Genomic DNA, 20409 nt, shown 5'->3' with positions numbered 1-20409 from the left:
TTTCTGTCTTACTATGTCTAAACCTCTCTCTTCCTTTATGTTGTTACAGATTGACTATAATATTCCGTTGCTTGCTGACTTTGATCAGGTTAGGATTCTGCATGCTGCAAGTTAATATAAATATGACAATAGTGCAACATAACCAATTTGCAAACGTTGTATTGGGATGTATTAGCTATCTGAATCTGGTTTAGAAATATAAAGTCATTAAATGTTATATGATGCAAATATCTTCTAAAATGGTTCAATAAATGAAATATTTTAAAATGTGTTTAGCCGACTTTCAGTATCAATTTTAATTTGTTCTAATGTTTATGTTACATCTTTGAGAGATAAACTCTTAACGTGGTTGCAAATTGTTTATGTTACTCTGTAGCCCCATCAGCTTTACTAACACACAGTTACGGTACTAGAAGCATTTCACCCGTAATCGATGGTATATAAGAAAGATCTAATAAAACGGCTATACGTCAGGTTTCCATATTCGATATTACTAGAAAAGAATACGATGATTCTGAACAGATGTATATTGCAATATAATAGCGAAAGTATGTAGGTGTATAGTTAAAAGTCTTATTTTCTTTTATACTTATTCGGCACTAGAATTTTTGATGTTTCTGTACACAAACTTAATGCGTTGTTAGCAACACTACAGTATTAGTTGAAGTAGCTGTAATTTGACTGCACTAAGAAACAACGTCACCACGTGATACCGAAAACCTGTTTCTTTATAGAATTAGATAATGTTTATATTTTGATGCACATTTTACATAATTATCTAGTCTGTTTTGCAAATGCACAGAATTTCCTAACACAAAAATCGAACATGTAAGATATTCAGAGTAACATAAGTTTTAAATGCATGATACCTTGTATGTATATTTTATTGAACTGTTTAGATCTATTAGTGTATTTGAAATTAATACGTTTACATTCCTGTCATACGACCCTTAGATTATCACATTGGCAATAATTATAATCATGTTGCAAAAGTTCCTAGTGTCTGCAGTGACATGCTCAGTGATGATAAAAATTGGAAATCGTGCGTTTTACTTTGACCCGAACTGGTCACAACTCCACCAAGCACAATAATGAAATTCCCAAAAAGGACGCTTAAATTTCCATTGTTAACAGACCTTTTCTATGATGGTGCTCTGGATGTCCCCTAAATATCACTGAATTACCTATAGTAAAGGTATTTTTACCAAAAAAAGTCGAATATCTAAAATTAATTTTTACCCTTTTATTCCGATATAAAACACCAAAACATTTTCAATTTATTTTTCGTTTTAGTTACGAGAAGTAAAATATGAGACAGTAAAGGTCCAAAAGATTTGTTTCTATAGCATTTTGTGGACTACTTTTTGCTATAACTAACCTAAATGACCGCGCTAGGTGTAATTCTGGAATATTTTTGGGGGAATTCAGAACTCCGTATTTTTTTTCATTAACAGACCGTTAAAGATGTAATCTAATATTCTATAAACTTGCTTTGCCTTTGTTGGACTTTGTTGTTATTGCATTTAATGGGAGCCAGTTTGAGCCAAAGTCACACATGTCCGTTTACATTAAAATAAATACACTTCCTTTCATACGTTTTCTTACTCTTAAGGGTATTCTCATATGAATGAAAATATTCAAATAAACATGCTAATAGAGATACGTAAGGGTAATTGAAATTGCATTTTACAATTATATCCTTGTATATAACCATTAACTGTACTTTCCTCTTCATTTCTCTTGAAGCAGTTATATAAACAAAGCTTTCAATTTCACCTACTAGTTCCAAGAACCCTATTTCCAGTGTTAATTTTAAAATGTAATAAATGTATATTAAAGTAAGTTATATTATTTTTCACAGCGGCCGCCATCTTTGTTCAAGCGCCTTATGGGCGTCATGAGGACGCCATCAGGTCGCTCAAGCCAGAGCATTGATTCCGATCATTCTGGAGACGAGGACACTCATAGGTTAGTACTTTCTTTATTTTGAGTGTCATTGTTATATTAGGTACTTCCTATTTTTTTGATTGTCAGAGAAATAATGTTAGAGAAAACAAAGAGGATAAGTATCCAACAGGGAAAACCCCGTTCCAAAAAACGCAGCTTCCCCAATCATTAACCTAGTACGCGGACGCTTGTATAAGTTCTTCTTTTATTTTGAGTGTCGGAGAGAAATATTTATAACCACTTCTTGTATTTCGAATGATAGAGAACAATGTTATGCAAGCACTTGCTTTATTTTCAAAAACAATAATATAAATTTTGTTAGATATTTTTACCAAATTTTAAATGGCTTTCAGTTATGAATCAGTTTGTATGTTTGCTCTGATTTGAAATTTTATGGAGCATGCAAAAAGTATTGGAGTGAATAATTTTACTGCGTAGAAAAAGATCCTTCTGAATTACGAAACGAGTCGAACATTTACAGATTTTCATTCATAAGCGCAAGTTTACTAAACCTGTTTTTGCGTATTAAGTTTTTAAACCGAAAATATTTTACAAACTATAAAGAAGATGATCATCACATGATAATTGCTTTTCTGTACGATTCCAGTTATTGTCAGTAGGTCTGACTGTGCGAGCATTTATTCGCATCTTGTTCTTATCTACGTAAAATTTCTAAACCTATTCTGAAATTAGATTTCTTGGCTGAGTTCTATTCTTCCATAGGATATTCATATTTATCATATTAGCTATCACTACAGTAATCTTAAAGTGTTGTGGGACGGTTGTTAAAGTCTTACCATACTTTGTTCCAATGTGTTGTCATATTTTCTAGTCCTTTTAGATTATGCTGTTCATTTAATGTATATGTATGATAGAATTCCGCTTAAGCATATGCGAGGTGAGCGAGCAGTTTTACCTCTGTCAGTAGACTCTTTCTTTCAAACCGTGTCTGCTATTCTTTCTGCGTGGTATATTTATGTCTCCAACGTGTAGTTATGGAGATATATTTATTTAGTGTTGTCCGCCTGTCGGTCCGTCTGCCTGTATGTCACACAACTTCTCAAACACCACTGGACGCATTTACACGAAATTTCACAAGAAGTAAGTGTTGCCAAGCTTAGTTGTGCATGTCGTCGGCGTTTTATGGTTCGATGATTTTCAGCGGAGTTATGGTCATTGCTTCATCAAATTTTATGCTGTTTTTGGCCACTTTTATATTATTGTGTGGATTTCGACAAAACCTTACAGGAGTGATCATTGATAAGTCTCATATAGTGCATATTGCTGGTATTTTATGATTTGACGATTTTCAGCGTAGTTATGATCCTTCACTTTTCAAATTCATGATGTTTTGGCCACTTCTCATAAATTATTTGGCTGATTTCCACCAAACTTTACAGGAGTTATCAGTACAAAGCATATTTATACATATCGCGGGCATGTTCCGGTGCAGTTACTAGAAATGAATAACACCAAGCTTCACAAAAAATATCATGAGCATGTTCCATTTCAATGTTTTTCAGAGTTATGGCCTTTGATTCGTCAAATTTTAATCTTACTACGTTTTAGCCTGTTTTTGTTTTTAAAGGGTTGATTTCCACCAAACCTTACAGGAGTGTTCAGTGCCAAGTCTTACTATACATAATTTCAGCATGTTCCGGTTCAGTGATTTTCAGGGGAGTTATGGAGCTTTATTTTTCGCTGTATACGATTAGGCTGAATTTCACCAAAACTTACAAGTGATTAGTGTGAAGCATAGTTGTACATATTATCATCATGTTTTGATTGATTGATTTAAGCGGAGTCTTGACCCTTGAATTGTCAAATTCGTGGGTCTCTGCTTCCTCTCCTTTACCATTGGTTGGAGTTACACCAAACTTCAAAGCAGTTATTACTACTCAGTCTAGTTGTGTATACTATCTGAATGTTATGGTTCAGTGGTTTTCCCTGGAGTTTTGGCCCTTAACTTGTGGCATTTTACAATTTCTGCGTCGTTAGTGGTGAGAGACACGTCGCTCCTGAGAAACAATCTCTAGTTTGTATTTCTGTTCTCCAAAAGAATCACGACGTAGACTTTATTCACTTGCACTGTAGCTTGTTTGAATTTTATTTTGATTTTATTTCCAGGTTTTTAGTGTGTAAATTAAAGAACGAATTTATAGGCTTTAAAACCCCTATATTTTTGTTCAAATAGGTATTAAATTGTATTCAAATTTGCTCCTTTAGATTTTATATAACAACATTTTGCGACTGTTAAACCGGTTCGAATTATGCAAGTTAGATACAGCTGTGAAAATACAGTAAACAAGAGTGCCATGATGGCCCTGTATCGCTCACCTGAGTACCATTGCTCAAAATGATATGATCAAGTTTTGACATAGAGCACATAGGCATACACATTAAATATCATCAGGATAAACATTTTTTTGCAACAGTCCCTTAAGTACTTACTGATATAAATCCATTTTGATTACAATCAGGGGAGGTAATTAGATATAAAATAACTCTGGAACCTACGATTGGATCTGACAGATTCCTCATGGAATCCAAGATTTATTGTTGTTGAAGATATTTTGGAAGTTTGTATCAAATCAAACCATAAATGAAGTCTCTATATGGCTGCAAAAGCCAAAATAGCAAATTTTGGACCTTTAAGGGGCCATAACTCTGGAACCCATGATGGAATCTGGCCAATTCAACAAAGGAACCAAGATCTTGTGGTGATACAAGTTGTGTGCAAGTTTGGTTAAAATCAAATCTTAAATGAAGCTGCTATTGTGCAGACAAGGTCAACATAGCTAATTTTGGCCCTTTCAGGGGCCATAAATCTGGAACCCATTAAGGGATATGGCTGGTTCAAGAAAGGAACCGAACCGAGATCTTATGGTGATACAAGTTGTGTGCAAGTTTGGTTAAAATAAAATCATAAATGTAACCACTATCGTGCAGACAAGAAATTGTTAACGGACGCACGCACGCACAGACGACGGACGACGGACGAAAGGTGATTAAATTCAAATCATAAATGAAGCTGCTATTGTGCAGACAAGGTCAAAATAGCTAATTCTGGCCCTTTCAGGGGTCATAACTCTGGAACCCATAATGAAATCTGGCCAGTTCAAGAAAGGAACCAAGATCTTATGGTGATACAAGTTGTGTGCAAGTTTGGTAAAAATCAAATTATAAATAAAGCTGCTATTGTGCAGACAAGGTCAAAATAGCTAATTTTGGCCCTTTCAGGCTCCATAACTCTGGAACCCATAACGGGATCTGGCCAGTTCAAGAAAGGAACCGAGATCTTATGGTGATACAAGTTGTGTGCAAGTTTGGTTAAAATAAAATCATAAATGAAACTACTATCATGAAGACAAGAAATTGTTGACATACGCACGCACGCACGCACGCACGCACAGACAACGGACGACGGACGAAGGGTGATCACAAAAGCTCACCTTGTCACTATGTGACAGGTGAGCTAATAAGCTTAAAGTTACAGCTGTAGAAATATTACAGGCTTTGAAAAACACAGAGGTACAAAAAGCTTAAAGATGAATGGTTATTCCCTGAAAAGGGTAGCAATTACTACGAAAAGGCAAAACCATGTATAATATAGTAAGAAAAGAACAATAATTATGAGATATGTTTACAGTATAACAATTGCAAGATTCAAGAGTTACAATGTAGAAACTATTCGATATGTATTGTTTGTAAGATTCCTTTGTCATAAAACTTATAACAATCTTTTCATTATTTCTTTAAAACTTACCAAATTTATCTGTGTTGTAAACGATTATTGTCTGTGCTTATACATGTCGTTTTACAACTACATTACATGTTTAAACTGTTATGGTTCCCAATTACAATTGAGATTCCAATATCTGAATTTCAGTTATGTTATATCCAGCAAAATGCATTAATGACGGCTGACAGTACTCACGTTTCCCTCCATAAATATTTACAGCTGCAATTTTGAAAAATGAGAGTTTTGCAGTTGTAACTGTCAACTGTAAAATTCAATTTACAGATTTTTTTGAGTAAGACCAGAATGTTTTACATCTGTAATTTGCGATATTACCATTTACAGGCCTTTTTACACTTGTAAATTTAGAATACGGGTCTTTCACAGACGTTTTAAAGTTGTAAAATAGGTCCTGTATCAATCTGACTAAAGTACTTGATATTTTAAACGAAGATCTGTGGATGACCCATTCACATTCACCTTTCTGTATATTTGGATTTCAATATTGCTATTTTTATTTTCGCAAATCTATTTTTATTTGAACCAATCAGACGACTCGTTTCAATAAGCATTTGGCTGAACCATCAAAATAGCGTCGAATGTCACAAAGGGTGAGAAAAATGTACAGTCAGTCCGGGGCTCGAACTTACAGGGCGAGTGCTCTATCGACTGACCTTACCGGCTGCCTGACACCTTACGTGACCGTACCGTGAAATATGATACCTCTCAAAACACGAGGGCGCAGTCATGATGTGTTCGTCATAAGAATTGCAAACATGAAAAACCCAGGCTAAATGTAGATTTTTTAAAACTTTTACCCTCACTTTCAAAATATTGAGAGCAAGGCTCTGATTGGCTAGCGGATGGGTCGTCAGAACGAGTCTATCAATAGCACGTCTTAAGATCCAAAGCGTAGCGTTAATTGGAGATGTACTTTAGTCAGATTGGGTCCTGTATTTGCACAGGTTGTTCCAATACTTGTATGATATATGTGTGTGCTTGCATGTGTAAATGTTGTAGCGTTTTGTGTCTAAATGTTTTACAGTTCCGAATATGACAAAACACATCGTCACCGTTCTTTCAGTTTTCTCCGTCGGAACAGCAGTAAACGTCGAAACCGAGGGGGAGGTGGACATGGGCAAGAGTTAGGCAGCATGCAGGTATGCTTTGTCTTTACCTTCCGGTGCATTTTTTGTTTGTTTAAAAAGGAGTTAGTCAGTTTCAAGATTTACAAACTATGGAAAAGTTGCTATGTGCATCTTGTATTTTGCTATTGCTGTTTGTACTCAACAGCTTTGTGGAATGCAATCTTACTGATTACACTAGCATACATGTGGATATCTGCTCTTTTTGGACTGCTTTTATGGTTTAAGAATTTAATCATAAGGGAAACAATATATGGAATTGAATATTACTTTATTTGCGTTTACACCTCTACTTACGTTATGGTACACTTATTGATTGACTTGCCGCTCAGTAGTCAGAATAATTTTCCGGGGTCCGAAAGATCCAGAGCCAATAATTTCGGCTATTGGCAGGCAAGCAACTCTATTGTTTAATTACATGATATTGTAGAAATAATTGTTCATATTCTTTCTTTTAACTTTAACTATAGACCTGTCAGGTGATATAAGGAATTATGAAACATACGAGTTAATATAGATTCTATGAAAAATTGAGAGTCTCAACAATTTCAATATCTGCAAGAAAACATTTGCCGTATACAAGAATGTTTTTTTTACGTTTTCTACTGAAATTTCTAAAAAATCAAATTATATGTGACGTTTACTAGACACGGTACATACGCTATGGAGGGTTGCACGGTTACATAAATGACTCGTTCTCAACTGATGAAACCGGAAATACCACTGATGATAGGTCATCTGGTATCTATGTCGTGTCAGAACATTATAAGGTGAACTACCCGGGGTAGAAGGTTCTTTACGCTGCATGTAACGCTGCATGTAATCTCCTAGTACACTGTATGAAATGAGATTTTATAGATGGATTAACATTTTTTCCTCTGTGGCCTATAATAAGATACATTTAAAACCTTAAGGAATTAAGCAATAGTTCAGACTGACTGCATTTGAAACTGCTAAACCAGGCAAGAATTCCATTCTGACATTCACTTCAATATTTCGGCATTCTTCAATTGCATAGCTTTCTCTTTATAAAGCGTGAACGTTACTGGTTTAACATTGTTATATTGGGAGATGTCTTTTTTCATACAGTGTTTATATTAGTTGATATATAATATCTAATTGGTATTTATTTGGGCTTAGAATTGGTGCTGGTATTTGTACTCGATCAAGGTGATGGGCATATCTATAATATTTTTATTAGCAACAATATTTTATTTTTGCATTCAAACACTTGAAACGTTCAGAGTTCTTGGATGGTCAATTTATGAAATATAAATGATATTACAAGTGCGATAAACTTTCGTAATATGGCCCTAAAAGATCGTATAATAGGGTCGAAGGGACAAAAGTGTAATAATATGATGCGAAAATGCAAAACAAGAAAATGTGAAAGTATGGTATTGATAACGCGTCCTTGCGTTGCCTTTTTACGTTTTCGCATCATATTATCTGGCTGTCGTATTTTCGCACCAGGTTATTCATGGATTGCACTGTCGCCCTTGTCAATCTACAGGGCGAAGGGGCGAAACAATAATAGCCCTTCCGGAACACCTTAACTTATCTAGTATTGTCATTTTGCTATGTTTTTTTCACTTACTTATACGATTATATCTAAATGCTAAGTTGTGGTGGGCAAACCAAACTCGCTTTTCCCAGTTACCTGACTTGTTTAGGTTGTTTGGAAGTATTTCTTGCAGTTAAATGAATTAGTTAACCCTCTACCTACCCTTGAACTTGGTGAACTTTATTGGTACTATTTTAACGTTCGTGTTATATCAAAATATTAAACCGTTCTTTCTAGACATTTGCATATGGTGTACTTCAGTATTTACTTGAGCATAGCATTACTTTAACTACAAGAACATGCAATATGAGATTGACTTATTGGTGACACAAAATGTAATGTTAAGTTCAGAGTAAATATTTACAAGGTACATGAATGATCTCACTGATGCATTTCGAGAGTATATAATATAGACAGTTCTTGTATTTGCCGTTTTTGTTTTTAGTCATTAGACAAGCATCTTGACTTTTCACACGGACTGCGTCCAGAGCATGCTGGTCACGGTATACCACGACCGCCGTCAGAGACAAGTCATATAAGTCAGCAGAGTCCCTCTTTGCCTACAACACCTGTTACGCCACGATCCCCGTTGTTGAACCATAGGAGCCCGTTTGAGTCTCCAGCCACCTCTCCGGGCCCCTTTCGGAGGTCTACTTCGCCAAGAAGAAATCAGATTGATGTTGGCTTCGCTTCGGCTGTAGCAAATATATGTGAACAAGCGCACGAGATTGTTGAGCAAGAGCGTAGAAAACATAAAGGTAAATACACATGTAGCTTACAACTTTTTAACATACTATTTTAAAGATTTTTACAAATACTTTTATGTTGAACATGTCTTTTGGAGAAGTAGAAAAAAAATCTTGCGTTACACAAGTATGTTAATAATTACTAGATCTATACCAAAGAACTGGAACTACTTTTTACATATTCTTTTTAAGGAAACCAAACTAGACGGTAGTTTTGCATTATTTCTTCTTTTTTTCTTTCCAATACAATAATATAATTTAATTGCATTTTGCCATGTGTCAAGTGGTAAGGTAAAACAAAGTAGGGTTATTATACTTATTTAAGTTTCAACATATGGCAGACATACACATCTACGGTATCAGAAAGCATCTGTGATTTTATATAATTATCTTATCCATGCAACAGGGCCTTCATATTACCGCCTGAAACGGGACAGCTTTAGAGGTAACATTACATGTTGGTTAACGCACATTTAGTTTTTTATGGACATGGCAAGAAAAAGATGTGCGCTGACATCTAAAATACATGCTTTTTTGATTCTACATGTTTATTACAGATTTCATGAACATTTCCGTGGTTACCAAATCAGTGATCCTGATGCTGTATACATGTTTTGCAAAAATATGTATATTCATATATATAACACTTTCTTAAATACGAAAGGAAATAACAGTGTAGTTAAAATAAAATCTTGATATTTAATTATTTAGAATATTAGGCAAATATCGAATTCAGAATTGCGAAAGATAGATCTGATTCAGCGGACATTAAATTGACAGTCATGCATGAATCGTTTATGTCATGAAATTATTTGCAGAAAATTCATAATATAGACAGATTGATAATGCCTGCTTTTATATCTAACACAGCATGAATAATTCATTGTTACAGCATATTTCAGAAATAGATATTTGGATGTAGAAATAATTTACAAGGATTCTTTGTGCACTTGGTTTTTGAATATTGAAATACTGCGCTTTGTTTTAGCTCCGGCACGACACGAAGACAGCATAAGTATACCAAACTCACCGCAGCTTCGTAGTAGACCGCGACTGAAACAGCAACGGCCGCCATTGATGCCTCAACCACACGTCATGGGATCACCACTTCCTAGTCCCCAGCCGCGCATCAGATCGGAAATGTATCGCTCCACATCTTTAGAAACGAGATCTAGATCGCCATCACCTAATCCCACCCCATCTTCTACACCTATGAATGAGTATTACGGAGGCTCGAATCTAACCGACCGTTCTAGGAGTCCATCACCAGTGAGTAGTCCTGTGAATACACCACCAAAACGTTCGACACGGAAGTTACCTATGGCTCCAGTACAACCCACCAAGCCTTCTACGCTGAATCTTGCTCAACCCAAGCTCAAAGAGAACATGCCGCGTGTAATGCCTTCCCCTACTATCCGTCAGCCTTCCAAAAGCCCAGGAAGTATTAACTTTCCTAGATTAAATACTTCTCCGACACGCAAACCTAAATTGAATATAGCCCCTGTGCCGCATAATATTCCTCCGCCAGGAAAACTTGGACGCCCCGAACCTTACAGTCCAACTGAAAGAAACAATTTGAATAAGATAAGTGATCCACGGGACAGACCCGGTCAAACTAGGTCTCTCCCAGGTCATTACAGTAGGCGACCAAATGTGCCACCGAATGACAGTGGAAATCGCGTTTCACGTCACTCACCAGACTTTAATAGAGCACGTGAAAACGAAAGAACTAGACATCTTCCGAACAGACATATGGATGATTCGCGACATGTTCCGAGTAGACATTTTGAAGAAACAAATCATGGAGCCAGTTCTGGCCGAGGTCGTAGTGATAGGTCGCGTGAACGGATGCATTCTAATCCAAGTCATAATAATCAAGGACACACACCGCCGCGGTCGCCTAGACCTCAAGCACATGTTCCAAACGGATATAAAAGAAACGGTAATAGAAAACAAGACAAAATGGAACTCAGAAGTGATAGCAATGTTCCTTTAACTAACGATTCTGATGACGACGATGAGGATTGGTGTTAATAAAATGTGTTTGTATTAATTAAGGTAAATGGCGTTACTTAAAGTTCGGTGTCAATAAACTGTAACAAAAATGTCTAGTACTGCCACTTCATCACAGCATTTCCAGATAAATATTCGTACAACAAGCATCCTAATACGTGTCATGCTTTGCTCAAACATGTGACATACTTAGCTTCTAGTTAGTGTTTAACTCTTATCGGTCTTTGTGTGGATACCTGGGAACTTAACTTTTCTGTTCAGAATTATTATCTATACAAGTACAAGAGCTTCCCTACTGCTGGATAAGTATTCCCGTCGATAACGAATTTGCAACTTATAAAAAACACAAGCAAAGTGAGATTTTAAAGGACTTGTATTTACTGTCATATGCATGAATATGTATCTGTAAGGATGTCACCTTAGTTTAAACAAAATGCGTTTTTTCATTACTAAAGTATTTCTTCCTGTTACCTCACTTTATACTCGTTCCACATTGCTGGAGTGTTGTTATAGATTCTTTGTTCTTGTTTTTGTTCTTTATTTTTTCTTCTATAATTTTATCAAGTTGAAATTTTATACACTGTTGACAAAGTTTTTGTTATGTGGTTATCAAAAGAAAAGTAATACTTTTTGCCAGTTTTGCACTATATGTATGCGATAATATAAAATTGGTGTATAATGAGACAAATATTACATACAATTGATTAAGGGACATGACTCAAAGTGTCGACTGCAATAAAATGTATCATTTTTAGACAAAAGCATCAGTTTATATTATTTAAAATAATAATTTATGTGCATGACTTAAAGTACAGCTAAGTTGAACAGAAAAAACAAAGAAAAATATCAAACAGGGAATGCCACGCACCAAAAACGCAGCCTCCCCAAAACGAAAGCCATGTCTACATATGTTTCAGACTGTATGAATATGGATATTTCTTTTAAACTTTTATTCTGCAAATACCGCAAAAGGGGAGGTCAACCGTAAGCTAAAATACCTTCCTGTCCAATTCGTCAATTGCTATTTTGTAAATGTCTCATGAGTCGCTGAAATAAAATATGTTTAAACTAATTACCAAAACAAAAAGCAACAGCTTAATTTTCAAAATATACTACATAACACACGGGGAATGCCCCTTTAAGTACAATATATATTGTCGAGACGTTTTAGAGAATTCTGTTAACATTTTATTTCATATGATAATATATGCATGCCTGAATGTAACAAACAGTAGCTCAAATATTTGAAGGGAAGATAACACACAGATAATATTAGACACATTAGTATGGATATATTGAAGAAACATAATTCCATTTTATCTCACAATCATTTGTAATTCTATTAGACTGAGTGTTTTATTTGTTTATTATTTTTAATCAAGATGTTTTAATAGGAATAGAAGTAAAGTACGTGATATAGCCTGATAAAGAAAACTTGTATGTTGAATTACAAAGTTCTGTCCATCTATTGTTAAATGTGTTGATCTAGTTTTACAGTGTCGAGTAGTTGGTTAACTTTCCCGACAGAACTTTGTCATCTACTCGACAGTAGACATTGGAAATCTATATCTATATCATATTGCCAGAACATGTCTCCAGCTTCCGTTTCTAGCCGAAAAGTGTAGGATTTCTGATATCTTTGCTTAGTCTATGTTCAACCATAATGGTGGTCAGTGTGCGTTAGGTATATAATAATTTATATACCTCCTATCTGAGTATTAAAATGTATATGGCTAGTACACGTTTATGAGTTTCCATTCCATAGCATGCTGGGACCGAACCTTTGAAAGTCTGCGATGAAGTCATGGACTTCAAATCTTATACATGCTCATTTCTTCCACAGCGTTACAGATTCGATAAATCTTGGCATAATTGCTAAATTGTTTTTAAATTAGTTTACGGCTTTACAGTAGATATATTATAAGCAAGCTATTGTAAGCAATGTTTCGAGAAACATTGCAAGTCGTAAAGAGTCTCAAAAAAAGATAACTAAAAATATACAAATAGATCTGTATAACATTTTTAATATTAAACATGCAGAGCTATATGAGTTCTTGATTGCCCTTATTAAGGTAGAAGGTCCACAATGAAAATCGGCGATTTCTGTGCGATTTACGTATTCTACGTGTTTACTTTCGGCATCCCTCGGTTGTTACGGAAAATAACTACATTTACTACTTTACAACAGAAGAATACCGAAATATCAGACAAGAATACTATATCGCACGGAAATTGCCGGTTTTAATTACGGGTCCATTGCCTTTAATACATTTAGTGGAAGTACTTCCCAATAGCTATCCTGAAGGCAATAATGACAAAAACGCAGATACAAGGTTTTAGAAATGTGTATTTCTTTATCAGAACATTGATCTGGCTTCCTTTTCTTTATTTAAACTATTGTTTTACAAGTCAAAATACAATATTTTTTTATTTTTTGTAAATTTACAACACTGAATGTATTAGTGAATATGACTGACCTTCAAACAGTAGATAATTCCGAGTTTTGAACTAAGTCTTTTTTTCCAAAATCTTTTGTTCTTCCGCCTGTAAGTCGCACAACAATGCAAGCGGGAGAATATCACAACTTTTATATAATCCTATCTATTGCCAGTTGTATTATTATTGACTATATGATTGTTATATGTAAATACTCATCGTTAACATTAAAACTTCTAGTCTAATAAATATTAAATATGTGTACATGTGTACAAACTTTATTGAATGTATTATTATATGAATTTCATGTATAAACACATTCCAGTGGCTTGCTATTATGATGATGTTAATATAAACATCCATATAAACTATATTTAAAGTGTATTTCAAGATCCTCCTTAGGTTTTTTTTTCAGACGTTAAAGGGGTATAGCCTCTCTCCAAATTCTTTGAAATTTAGACAAAAAAATCTTACTTATTGTAAATAACATTAAAAAAGGAAACCCTATTAATGAGTTCTAGGATCTCTTTGAATATCGCGTGCACACATAGAGTATAAAATTTGAGATGCATGCCAAAAAAAATGTAACTTGATATATTATGACGAAAATTTAAAATAAAATGCTACATCAACCTGTGTATGTCGTAAACTTAAAATAAATATGTTTCTATGTAGATTTTAAGATGTAAGGTTTTAATGCTACATACTTATAAATGCATCATAAACAATGTATGCACATGTTATATCACAAAAGTTAGTACCTAGAAATGAAATATCTTAATGAACAGGTGAACATAACACGAGCACATCAAAAATAGTGAAACTGTTGAAATCTCAAAGTGGTCAAAAACTCGGCTATTATATGATGGGAATTCAGAAGTCATTGATATTCTATACGAACAATGTACTCATTGTGTGTTTCAGGACGGTGTTATGATGTCTATAACAACGCTTGTTTAAGTTTCATTTTACATAAATCAAAACATAGCTTTTAGAAATGAATAAATGTGTTAAGTAAGTGAGCCTGTAAGGAGATTCGGCAATTTCCGTACTATTACGTCTTTCTCTGTATCTGGTTTCGGCACTTTCCGGCAAGTTGCTACAATGAAGTAAATTGGCAGCCGGAAAATGCCGGAATAGTATTAGGAGAATACGTGATTTAACCTAAATTGTCAAATGTCTCTACGGGTCTATTGCCTGAAATGAGTGTTCTCATGCGGGTAACGTTAATCCTTTATATTTGTTACTTTTTAGGTTTTTGATCCATATGATGAATTTGAATATGTTACATTCCATTGTTGTTATACATTTTGCATGGTTACTTTTGTCTTTTCTTATTCGAGTGAAAGCTACAGACTCAGAACGAGAACATGTGCCCAACTAAGTCATTAAGCTATTCAATTTAGTTAACTATAGGCATTCCAGTAGTATTTTATAGGATTATAAAGTTTTGTTTGAAAATATGTTTGTTGTTTTATAACAGCGTCAACTTGAATGCTTTTCAAGTGTTTGTCAATTGAATATAAATGTTACTCACTTTTTTTTCTTATTTCAAATATTATTGTTTTACATATAGAGTGAACATGCGTTATATGATATGATAGACGTATTAAAATATAGATGTGTGTTCAGTTGCAATAAAAGATAAATACGTGTAGATGGTGTTACAGAATAGAAACTATATGTGATTTAAACTGCTTTTAATTTTTCACTCTCATTTATGTATAGATTCATATTCATTTACTACACAGGTAAATATGAACACACTCAAAAATGTAAATGCATGTACTTTTTTGTCATTCTAACCCCTACGTGTTTTCATTATATATTTTAGTATTGGTAACATGTGTGTATAAAGAATTACCATACCATACTCATAGATATATAATTGTGTCCTGTGTCTGAAACTATAAAAATATATACATGGAACAAATCTGCTTGCGTCAAGTAACTTACAAAACACAAGTTTAAATGTATCGGCGTATATGGCAATATTGTTTATTTCTTTAAAACAAATTACACAAATTGAAAATATGTAGTCATATATTTATCTCACAAAGGCGTACTAATTTTGAAATGCAACGAAGACGTATAAAAGTAAATTTGTATTTATCAGATGGTACAGTTTCTAACTACTAGGACGAAAATGTGTTAACCCAGAAGTTATCAATTTTACTAATTATGAGCTCTAAGAAATCATGGAATAACACTCATTAGCTAATGTTTTGAGTTATATTTCGTGAATGTTATCACAATTGTTATTGCCCGGTACAACAGAGCCTAGATTTAGGGGAATTTTGAAAACATAATACAGTGAAACACCGCTCGCTCGAGCATCGATAACTCGAGCACCCGGGCTCGCTCGAGCAATTCATGAGGTCCCGGCCGATTTCCTTCTATTTTCTATGTGGAATTACCATGGCTGGGTCGAGCATCGATAACTCGATCGCTCGAGCATGACACCTGGTCCCTTTGTATTAATTTACTCTTTGTTGCTTATGGCAAACTCGAGCAGAGATTTCAAAATTGTTCACACCTTCGGCGGTCAGAATGTATCGGTTAATCTAAAATTTTCGCACGTCCGTCTATTCCCCGACTATCTTAAATTTTTGTTTGTCGGTATATTTGATCTAATAATGAGATTAATTGTTGATGAAAGGTGGAAGAAAAATTTTATTGATCAAAATTGTTATTTTAAAAATTATTACTTTTTTCTGCGGGATCGAGAAGATAATTAAAAAATCTTAATATTTTAATCAACAGTTGATTGCATTGAAAATAAAGGAAATAAGATAGCCTTTTCACAAAATTGAGACGATAATTATGAGATATTAATTTGGAGAAGAAAATTGCGAATTCGATTATAGTATTTAAAAAAATAAATAAATAAATAAATGAAATAAAATTTCCTAGCTGTTTCTTCACATGTGCCATAAATAACGTTTGTAATACGTTTAATGAAAATGTCACGAGTGTGTTATCATTGCGCATCACCGTTTCCTCTGCAAATGGTCTCAATGACAATTGGTAAAACAAACTTCAATTTTCTTCGTATGTTGGTCAATGTTTGGGTCGCTCGAACCCATGGATAACTCGAGCATTTTGCTCATCCCCTTGCGACCTCGAGCGAGCGGTGTTTCACTGTAAGTCTTATCTTTGTGAAAAAGAGCATGGGTTAACCATTGTGATCAGTAAATGCAAAATACATAAAATGTAAACTAAATTTCACATCATATAATTTATGTTATGCACCGTTTTCCTATTTATCAAATAATCAAGGCCTTATCACGGTTCAGAGTTCAGATGCGCGGGCATTGAACCACGAGGGAGTAAGTCCGAGTGGTTAAATACTGAAGCATCTGAACGATAGAAATCGTGGTAAATTAGACGAAAAACTACAACAAGGCCTTGATTATTTTCATTCTAACATTCTCATTAAAATGTTTTGATAAATACAAAACTGGGCTGCATTTGCCTGAGGAGTAATGAACCGGACGTAATACGGCAACTTGACGTCATAATGCTCTCTTACCGGTCCGCGCGTCAGTCTTTGTTTATCGCAGCAAAAAAAAGGGCTTGACATTCTTCTTTATTTAACTGGCAATTAAATCGAGCCATGTTAGAATGGAAAGTATATAATAACAAAGCTGTCTGTATATATTGCTTTGTATATTAAATAATTTATACTATGTTTTACGGGCATTCATTTTGGATATATAACTAAATCGATATAACTAGATTTATATTCATATGTTACCAATACTTGAATTAAAAAATATCTGTGATTTTTGTTATTGAATTTCAAATGTAAATCTCTTATGCGATGTACTTGTTTCATTTTTTATCAAACTATTTATAAATTTGCTTCAATGACCAATAAAATAATATTATAAGTAAGTTTTTTGTTATTTGTATGTGTAGGTTTTAAAGGTAGTACACCCGAAATGATATTCGACATTTCCGTTCGCTAAAGTATTCTTCCGTATGTGATCTCGGAATTTTCTGGTGATTATCATAATAAAAAAAAAACGATCGAAAAATGCCGAAATAGCATAAGAAGAATTCTCAATCGAACGGAATTTTCCGAGTGTCAATACGCTTATACTACCTTGAAGCTACTCATTCATTGAATCGTCATTTTCCTTAAATATTCCCTTCGTTACCACTAATCTTCCTCCAGAGGACCGACATAATCAATGGGACGATCATTCCACCAGCGGATCAGAGTAAACAAGGAGCAAAACTTTGCTTTGACATAAAATTGCATGCGGAGATTCCGTTATAATAACACGGTCTAGAGTAATGACTCCGTTATAATCACAAGGTCTAGAGTGATGAATAGGTTATAATCACAGTCTAAAGTAACGATGCCGTTATAATTTCACTGTCTAGAGTACTGATTCTGTTATAATCATACGGTCTAAGTTACAGTGCCGTTATAATCACACGGCCTAGAGTATGACTGTTATAATTACAGTCTAGGGGGATGAGTTCGTTATATTCCCAAGGTCTAGAGTTACGAGTCCGGTATAATCACATGTTCTGATGTGACGATGCTGTTATAATTACATGGTCTAGAGTAATGATTCCGTTATTACCACACGGTCTAGAGTGATGATTCCGTTATAATCACAAGGTCTCGAGCGATCCGTCATTACAGGTTAGTGCTGAGACTGTGTGACCCCGTTACATGATTATAAAAACAAGGTAATGGTGTCTCCGAAATAAACAAACAGTATGGATAATTCTAGATATAACTACACGGTCTAGTGTGATACTTTCTTTACGTACGTGCTCAGGGATGAGTGATGAGTTCGTTATAATCACACGGTCTAGAGTGACGAATTCGTTATAATCACGCGGTTTAGACTGTGATTATAACCGATTCATCACTCTATACCTAGTGACTATTACAGTCACGCTGACTGTGTGAAGTTTCTAGACGTAATTTTTACATCTTAAAAATGAAAATTCTGCATCCAATAATAAAAAGTACTTTATTAAAGTTATAAAAATTACATCTAGCTTTTTATTAATTGATTGAGATGGTTCACGAACATCTGTGGTTCTAGAGTTTAAAAACGAGCCTCATAAAATGCATTGATAGCGTATACTTTTGTCTAGTTTATAAAAATGTATAACTAATCAATTTTAAATGACTAATGCAAATGATCTGTTTCATCATCATCATCTTCAGTAATCGCCTCACTCTAGAAAAGTATACTTGCGATTCGATTAAAATACTGTACAAGGGACAACTATTTACATCTAAAAGACTAAAAGTCTCTCTTTGTACACAGTTAATAGAACTCGTAAAACAAAGACTGGCAGATAGAATGTGTTGATATTTCCTAAGACAGCCTTAAAGCCCTCTAGCATAGGTTGATTTACGGCAAATTGAGCCAGGCTTGTCGACTATTTTGCTGGATCACCTCGGCGAGGCGGTATTACGATACGATTACTATGAAAACTAGCTAAAAATCTGATTATTTTACAAAATCAGCAATTGCAATGCTTACAACTTTTTCTTTCATTATCAAAATGAAGCCGGTTGCAGAACACAAGCAAGTGAAAATGAAATATAAATAAAAATTGGCTTATTGTGAATTGATCAATACAAGCAGACATTTCCCTTCATAAGTCGCCATTTTGAATTGCAGGAAACTAGATAACCAAAAAAATCTCTGTTGCACAAAAAAAGATCAAATCAATTAGCTGCTATGTCTTCTCAATGTTATCAAAAGCTTCAGATCATATAACAAAGGTGATGCTTTCATCACTGTATGTACTTATGACGATTTCAGAAAAACTACGATGATTACGAGTTTTATAAAGACCGTTGTAACTTCGGTCCTTCCGGGTGTGTTTCATTCAGGAGAAACCCTCTACACGGGACGTTATCTCACAAATTCAAGAACATAACGCAATACCATAACGCAAAAGGTCACAGAACAAAAAGAAATGCTGCCGGATCAAGTAAAAAGGCAGTTCCTTGAAGAAATGAAACGCATGCGTTGTTTAAAACTAAAGTTTCGACAGCACATGCCGCAACACTCAATCTCGCCTTCCAGGGAGAAGCAAGTATGCCGCATTCTAGCTTTTTTTAAAGCTAATATTGTGATAATCTATAGTCCGTGGCAATTCATGAGTGCAACATGAAATAATCTTTCAAAATATCAGCAAATGTCATATTTAGTGGTTTTCTTGGTTTGGCAGGAATACTTTTTACCCTATATTTTAATTGTTGTCGAGCGATGTGAGATGGGAAATATAGCTATATAAAAAGGAACATAAAATAGACGAAAAAAATGGCCACCATCGCTCATTACCATTACTGGTCTTTCTTTTATATAAACAGTGAAAATAAAAATGAATCTTTTGATTCAAGAATTTTATGTGTGTGCATGTGCGCACACGCCAGCGCGTACGTGTGCGTGCGCGTGTGTTTGTGTGTGTAATATTAGACTGCCTCTTCTCAAATATGCCTTATTACAACATTTTACACACATTTGTTTATAGGAAGGAGTGGAAATATAAATATGTGTGTTAGCAAGAGTTAGTTACAACAGTTCTTGTGTTTTGCTCACATTTTTATTCAATGTCTACATGAAAAGCTATCCAAAACCTTGACTGGAGTAGTTTAATTGTCATTCACTTACTTATGCAATAAAATGTAACCACTGGTTTCCTGAAAGAAATATGCCCATCAATCGCAACTGAATGCCTTAAGGTAATTGATGCGTAATGGCATTCGACAAGTTGCGTGTCACTTCATATTCTCGTCTGTTGGTTTCGGTGATCTTCGGTCGTTAATATACC

The 20409-nt window shown here is 34.6% G+C and overlaps 1 protein-coding gene across 15 annotated transcripts in view; it reads left to right on the top strand.

Annotated features, from left to right (window-relative positions):
• Positions 1 to 17483, top strand: part of LOC123546888 (voltage-dependent calcium channel type A subunit alpha-1-like) — a 363448-nt gene extending 345965 nt beyond the window's left edge. For 11 of the 15 annotated variants that reach the window (XM_053524572.1, XM_053524565.1, XM_053524561.1 and 8 more), the window contains 6 exons: positions 1862 to 1968; positions 6732 to 6846; positions 7479 to 7601; positions 8841 to 9153; positions 10130 to 15903; positions 16739 to 17483. In XM_053524572.1, coding sequence (XP_053380547.1) covers positions 1862 to 1968; positions 6732 to 6846; positions 7479 to 7601; positions 8841 to 9153; positions 10130 to 11175 — 1704 coding nt within the window. In that variant the 3' untranslated portion in view covers positions 11176 to 15903; positions 16739 to 17483. The remainder of the gene's footprint in view (positions 1 to 1861; positions 1969 to 6731; positions 6847 to 7478; positions 7602 to 8840; positions 9154 to 10129; positions 15904 to 16738) is intronic. The other 4 variants (XM_053524568.1, XM_053524566.1, XM_053524571.1 and 1 more) reach the window with 3 other exon arrangements.
• Positions 17484 to 20409: the final 2926 nt, after the last annotated feature.

Source organism: Mercenaria mercenaria, chromosome 15 (genome assembly GCF_021730395.1).
Source record: "Mercenaria mercenaria strain notata chromosome 15, MADL_Memer_1, whole genome shotgun sequence".
Classification (NCBI taxonomy): Eukaryota; Metazoa; Mollusca; class Bivalvia; order Venerida; family Veneridae; genus Mercenaria; species Mercenaria mercenaria.
This window is presented reverse-complemented; position numbering and strand designations above follow the sequence as displayed.